We start from the raw sequence: 6,697 nt of genomic DNA, 5'->3' as shown, positions 1-6,697 counted from the left end.
CACTTTGATTATCGTTGTGTTCTTTCTTTGCCTGTTTGAATCTAATCGATTTTAAATGATTATTATCCTAACAATTGGTATCAAAGTAGGAGACTGTATAATCCATATGCATCTCTTCTGTTTATAGAGTTTTAGGGTTTTCATTAATACAAGATCTAGTTCAGTCATCTTCATTGTCATCTTGACAGCTTAAAGTGATCTTGATATTACCCTACAAACAATCTTTGTTTACACGTCTGATTCTTTACAGGTATCACAAAAACCATCATCATGCAACATGATGGTTCTCACATCAACTCCTTGAATATTTCAAGTAGTATTGGATCAACAACCAGGATCCCAATCCTCTTTCCTCATGAATATGAAGTGTGGGCACTTCTTTTTGAAGATTATGTTCTTGTTTCAGACGACAATGACTATTTAATATGGGAGGCCATCACTCTTGGTCCATTCGTTTATACAGAGACCAAAAGAACTATCAAAACTCATAAGGAATTCAACCAATTGCTCCTTGATGTGAAGGATGTTCCTCAGGACAAGAAAGAGAAGCTAATCAACAATGTCAAATCAATGAGGATCATTAGATTCGCTTTGCCGGATGATACTTTTTGTCTAGTAAGTTCGTGTAATACTACGAAAGCCATCTGGGATCGGCTCAAGGAACTTTACTCCACTAACGTAGATCTTGAACATTCTACACAAACACTTCTACTTTCAGAGTTTGGTGCCTTCGCACAAAATCCAGAGGAGAATCTAAGCCAAACATTCAATCAGTATAATCATCTTCTTAGCAAGATGATGAAACATGGAATTAGACGTGAGGTGATTGAGCAAAAGGTTACTCTTATGAATTGGATTAGATTAGAATGGATGGCAGTGGTCTTTACTGTCAAAGCTCATGAACAGTTCAAAATTTACACTTTAGCCATGCTTGTCGGGATTCTTAAGGCACATGAAAGTGAGGTGTCAAAAGAAGCGAAAGTTGTTTCTGGTATGGGGTCTCTAGCTCTTGTTGCAAAGGGCAACACTGTTGCAGAGGGCGAGTCTGATTCTGATCACTCTGAATGTGATCTTACAAATGGGGAGTATGCTTTTGATGGTTTCAAATCCCAAGCGGTTCGCAAGGAAGAAATTTCCATTAAACACAAACCAAAACTGACAAGGAAACTATAGCTCAGAGAAGGTGAAGGAGGAAAATAAAAGCACATCTCAAAAGGAGGAAGAGAAAAAGGAGAATAAGATCTTTTGTGATTCCGGATATGACTACAACTATTGTCATGGCAAAAACCATTTGTCGAAGGATTGCATGCTGAGAAAGTTGAATGAGAGGAAAGGAGAAGATGATGAGGCTTACCACAAGTGAAAGTTGAAGGAAATCAAGAAGAAGAAAACTACTGATAACTCTATGCCTGCTTTAATTGTGCAGGAAAATGTTGCTGAAAATCAGTTTGGAGGAGTTGAAGTCTGGTCAACAGACTCGGAGGACGATGAGGTTCGCAGGCCCACACATGGAAGGGTGTTCGTTGTGAAAGAGGAGAGTTTGCAACTTGCAGGAAGGTGTTTGATGGTGACGAATGATGGGTCACAGACACAAGAAAATGCTATTGGGAGTGGAAGAAGAGATGAGAGCTGTTTCACTGCAAGACCAGTTCTTGAACAAATCAACGAATGTGAACAACTAATCAACAAGGTAAATCTAATTCTTGAATCTCTCAATATACCTGCTTCTAGATACGAAACTGAGTTAAACGACCTAAAGTTCACTTTTTCAAACATAAGAGATAGTTTAAAAAGGACTTGTTTGTCTAAATCTAACCTAACAGATCAAATCAGCAGGGATTCGTTAAAAAGCGATGAGAGGCGAATGTGGATTGAGAAGATCGAGTCGGAGTTGTCTAAGTATAGCGATCAATTAATTTAATTGCAACGAGACAATTTAAACCTTTTAAAATAACGTAACATTTTCTGTTTGATAGCTAAAAGAATTTATTTTAACATTACTCAGTTGCACCTTGATTGTGGAATTGGTGAGAAAATTCATAAGATGATCTTACCATTTCTTGAATTAAAGGAAGAGGAGATAGACGCCGACTGTTACAAATGTGAATCCATAGTTTCGTCAAACGAAACTTCTGATGCATACAAGGTTCGACTAGAACGAATTGAATCATACATTAAGTCCAACGACCACAAAAATATGTTAAAAAAGCTTTTAAATGAAAATGATAAGAAGAAAATCAAATATGATACTATATTGAAATTCGACTCATTGAGTGCCAAATTGAGTTCAGAAAATAAGTTAAATGTTGAAAGCACATTTGAATTCGATGAGGACAATGATATGAGTGAAATTTATGTAGAGGACGAGGTGGATTGCTAAGAGTTCATTAAAAATGAACCTCAAACTGCGAAAGATCTGATTTTTGAAAATTCGGTTGAATTCACACGTATTTCTCAAAGTAAACCAAAAACATCAAAAGCGAAAGCAAATATTTTCCCCAATGTCCAAACTGTACCCAATCAATTGTTTGCCACTGAAGGACTAGACAAAGATCAAATTGCCGAACCAACATCCATCGTTAATGAAGAAAAGAAAGATGGTTGATATGAGTTCTTTTGGTCTGCTCCTATAGATAATGCAGACAAAACGAAGGGTTTGTCTGAAAGAACCTCATGGAGAGTGAAGGGTAGATATGTGGTAGAACTACTGAACAATCACTCTAGCTATAAGAAAGGAATTCCAAGTGGAACAAAGGAATGTCCAAGCGAACCTCAGTCAGAAAAGGATGAAACTCATGCAAGAAAAACAAAACCTAAAGTGAATATTCACAAGTCCACTGAGCAAGTTGCTGAGCAAAAACATCTGAGAAATTGGAGATATCAGAGTAATCTCAATGAAAGGAAGCAATTTTTGCAATCCCAAAATTCCAACTATTTTCGCAGAGAAGAACCTCCAATCAGAGTACGAAAGCTCGTTCGCATGCGAATCCTAGTAAATGTTCACACTGTCATTCTTGCAAATCAAATAGGAACTTTGTTTAAAAACCTTCTCTTTCAAAAAATCCTATTGAGAAACCAAAATTTCATCCCACGAAATCATCACCCAAAGATATCAAGGGAAAGGGAAAGTTAGTCTCGGATTCTAAAGCTCAAACCAAGAAATCGACTACTACCCTTAAGAAAGTTAAGAGTGAATTCGTCAAGAATCAAGTCAAAAATAAAAAAAAACCAATCTGATTCTAAATAAACGAAAATGAAAAATTTAAAATAAAACATTTCACCATAACTAAGAAAGATGAAACCACATTAGTTAAACGAACTTATATGGTTGATCTTGCAATCACTTTTCCTTTTTCTATAAAAGGCTCACAAGGACCCAATAAACTTTGGGTTCCGAAATCTGCTTGATTTTTGCAGGTAATTTGTGATGAGCAGTTCGACTCTGAATGGTATATCCACAGTAACTGCTCACATCACATGAAAGGGAGGAAGGAGGAACTACAAAAGCTTCGAGCTCTCAAAGATGGTGGAAATGTAAATTTTGGAAACAAATCGTTTGGAAAGATCAAAGGCTATGGGATGATAACTAACAAAGATTTTTCGATTCGCAAGGTGGCATATGTGGAAGGATTACAACACAACCTAATTAGTGTTTCACAATTGGTTATAAGGACATGATTGAAAATATCCTTTGATGATGAAGGATCTGAGATAATAGAAAAGAAAATGAAGGCATTTCTCTTAAAGTCACAACAAAAAGGGGAAATGTATCCTTTGAATCTAAACCCAATACGAGGGAAGCCTACCATATGCTTGCTTACAGAAGCTCACTCTGATTAGAGCTGGCTGTGGCATAGAAGACTTCCGCACCTCAACTTCAAAGACATCAACAAACTTGTTTTTAGTGATCATGTGCGAGGGCTTCCTCTCTTAAAATATGATAAGGATCATTTGTGTGCATCATGTGAGATGGGGAAGCAAATCCAACCATTGTAAACACGAAATTCATTGAACCACTGGAGCTACTACATATCGACCTTTATGGACCTTCTGCAATTGAAAGTGTTAGTGGTAGTAAGTACATTCTTGTGATAGTTGATGATTTTTCACATTTCACTTGGGTGTATTTTCATAAAGATAAGTTTGAGGCGACACCAAAACTCAGAGATTTCATAAAGCAAATCGAGCTTCAACTGTGAAAGATGGTTCACAATGTTCGTAGTGACAATGGGCTTGAATTCAAAAACCAGGTGTTTGAAGAATTTCTTGATGAGAAGGGAGTAACACATAACTTTTCTGCTCCTTACACTCCACAACAAAATGGTGTAGTTGAAAGACAAAATCATTCTTTGTGTGAAGCTGCCCGAACCATGCTGATGTTCACATGCCTGCCTCTCTATTTCTGGGCAGATGTAATTGCGACTGCTTGCTATACCCAAAATAGATCCATATTGAATAAGCGATTCTCCATTACATGTTATGAAAGCTTAAGTAATTGCAAACCTAATGTTAAGTTCTTCCATGTATTTGGTTCCAGGTGTTTTATCTTCAACTCAAAGGAACAACGAAACAAGTTCGATGCGAAGGCTGACGAGGGTATATTTTTGGGATACTTGCTGACCTCTAAGGAATATAGGGTTCTCAACAAACGTTCCAAGAAAATAGAAGAAACTTATTATGTCATGTTTGATGACAACTACTTGATGAGGATTCATTCAAGCGAAATTCAGTCAAGCGAAAGTCACACGAAGGAAATCTTTCCTAAGCCTAGTCCAGTCATGGTTCCCATCTCCCATGTGTATGAGGAGTTCATGCTACTCTTTGATGAGCCATATAAAGCTATATCATCCGAAGCAAAAGCAGATGACAACAAAGTAGAGAAATTAAAGAAGATCATTGACGACGTTGCGAAAGACATGCACCATCTGTCATCAACTGCGAACATCCCTCAAGTTATGAACACTAATTTCCAAAGGGAGAGTTATACACCTCAAAGTTTGAATACTCCACTATAGGGGGAGGGCTTTACTTTAACCTTTTCTTCTGATCCTCATTATGATGGGGAATGTCCGCCTCCTACAATGACTCACGAACCTCTATTGGTAGGAGATGACTCAATTCTGGAAGTTGGGGAGTTCTCATCATTCGAGGGGGAGAATAAAGAAGTAAATGATGATTCAGATGTTCAATCAGAATTCGAAGAGGTGAATGCTAAACTGGATCCATGTTATGATCCAAATTATCCTCCTGTAACCAAATGGACTAGAGATCACCCGGAAATCCAAGTTATTACTGAATCGTTTGTAGGTGTCCTTACACGGTCTCAACTCAAAGCGAAGTAAACTGCATTATTTTGTAAAGTATAATTTTGTAAGTTTAATTCATTCGTATCCAAAACCACCAACACCACTCTTGGTCATTCTGATTGGGTGCATGCAATGCAAGTTGAACTCAATGAGCTTGAATGTAACAAGGTTTGGAGGCTGATTCCCATTCCACCAGATACATCAGTTGTTGGTTTGAAATTGGTATTTCACAACAAGATGGATAAAAAAGGAAACATTATCAGGACCAAGGTGAGACTTGTGGTTATGGGTTACTTCCAGGAAGAGGGTATCGAATACGAAGAAAAATTCGCACCTGTTGCAAGGTTGGAATCAATTCGCATACCCCTGGCATATGCAACACATAAGAACTTCAAGGTGTTTTAGATGGATGTTAAATGCGCATTCTTGAATGGAGAATTAGAAGAAACCGTATATGTAGAGCAACCACCTGGGTTCGTTAATGAGAAGTATCCTAATCACTGTTACATTTATGATAATGCAATCTATGGACTGAAGCAAGCTCTGAGAGCCTGGTATGAAACTCTCACTCGTTTCCTTAAAATGTCTAAATTTAAACAAGGTTCGGTTGACCCAACCTTCTTTCGCAAGAAAGAGGGTGGACACTTGATGATCGTCCAAATTTACGTTGATGACATCATCTTCGGTTATACTAATCCCAGCTTAACAGCTGAATTTCGAAAGTTGATGGAAACTAAATATGAGATGAGCTCCATGGTTCCTATTAACTTTTTCCTTGAATTGAATATAAGACAGGGACTGCAAGGTATTTTCATAAATCAGGAAGCATATACGAAGACTTTTCTCTGTAAGCTTGGCATGTTGGGAGACTCTAAGTTGAAGGTTCCAATGGCATTCGGAACGAACTCACACCATCTCTGGAAAAAACAGCTACTGATATGGCACTTTATCGTTAGATGATTGGTTCCTTGATGTATCTTACAACTAGTAGACCAAATATTATTTTTTATATTTGTTATTGTATAAGGTTCCAAGCAAACCCTCTCAAACATGTCATGGTGGTCGTCAAGAATATCTTTAGATACACGAATCAGGCTTCTTCGTTCAAGAGTTTTCAGATGCTGACCTTGGGGGATGTGGACTAGATAGAAAAAGCACCACTGGAGGATGCTAATTTCTCAATGGCAAACTTGTTAGTTGGAAATCCAAGAAGTAAACGTGTGTGTCCTTGTCAACAGCTGAAGCTGAAGATATTGTTGCTGCCTCATGTACGTCTTAAGTTATTTGGATTCAAAGTCATCTTCTTGACTATAGCTTAAGCATGAAACGAATCCTACTATATTGTGACTCTGAAATTTCCATTCACATTTGTCACAACCAGTGCAACACTC

The 6,697-nt window shown here is 37.6% G+C and overlaps 1 protein-coding gene across 1 annotated transcript; it reads left to right on the top strand.

The window, feature by feature from the left end:
- Nucleotides 1-270: 270 nt before the first annotated feature.
- Nucleotides 271-3,678, top strand: LOC145040045 (uncharacterized). The gene is made up of 4 exons (XM_078988040.1): nucleotides 271-1,116; nucleotides 1,427-1,690; nucleotides 2,006-2,368; nucleotides 3,418-3,678. The coding sequence occupies exons 1-4, from the start codon at nucleotides 271-273 to the stop codon at nucleotides 3,676-3,678; spliced, it is 1,734 nt and encodes a 577-aa protein (XP_078844166.1).
- The last annotated feature ends 3,019 nt before the right edge of the window (nucleotides 3,679-6,697 follow it).

The sequence above is a fragment of the Lactuca saligna genome, chromosome 4 (genome assembly GCF_052625555.1).
Source record: "Lactuca saligna cultivar CGN05327 chromosome 4, ASM5262555v1, whole genome shotgun sequence".
In the NCBI taxonomy this organism is placed as follows: domain Eukaryota; kingdom Viridiplantae; phylum Streptophyta; class Magnoliopsida; order Asterales; family Asteraceae; genus Lactuca; species Lactuca saligna.
Note: the sequence above shows the minus strand (reverse complement) of the source record. Positions and strands in the feature narration are given on the sequence as shown.

Excerpts from the sequence above, each read along its gene's own strand:
- LOC145040045 (XM_078988040.1), top strand. The coding sequence starts at position 271 with ATGCAACATGATGGTTCTCACATCAACTCCTTGAATATTTCAAGTAGT. Across the intron at positions 1,117-1,426 it reads ATGGTTTCAAATCCCAAGCG|GAAAATGTTGCTGAAAATCA; the intron begins GTTCGCAAGGAA and ends TTAATTGTGCAG. Across the intron at positions 1,691-2,005 it reads GTGAACAACTAATCAACAAG|TTGCACCTTGATTGTGGAAT; the intron begins GTAAATCTAATT and ends AACATTACTCAG.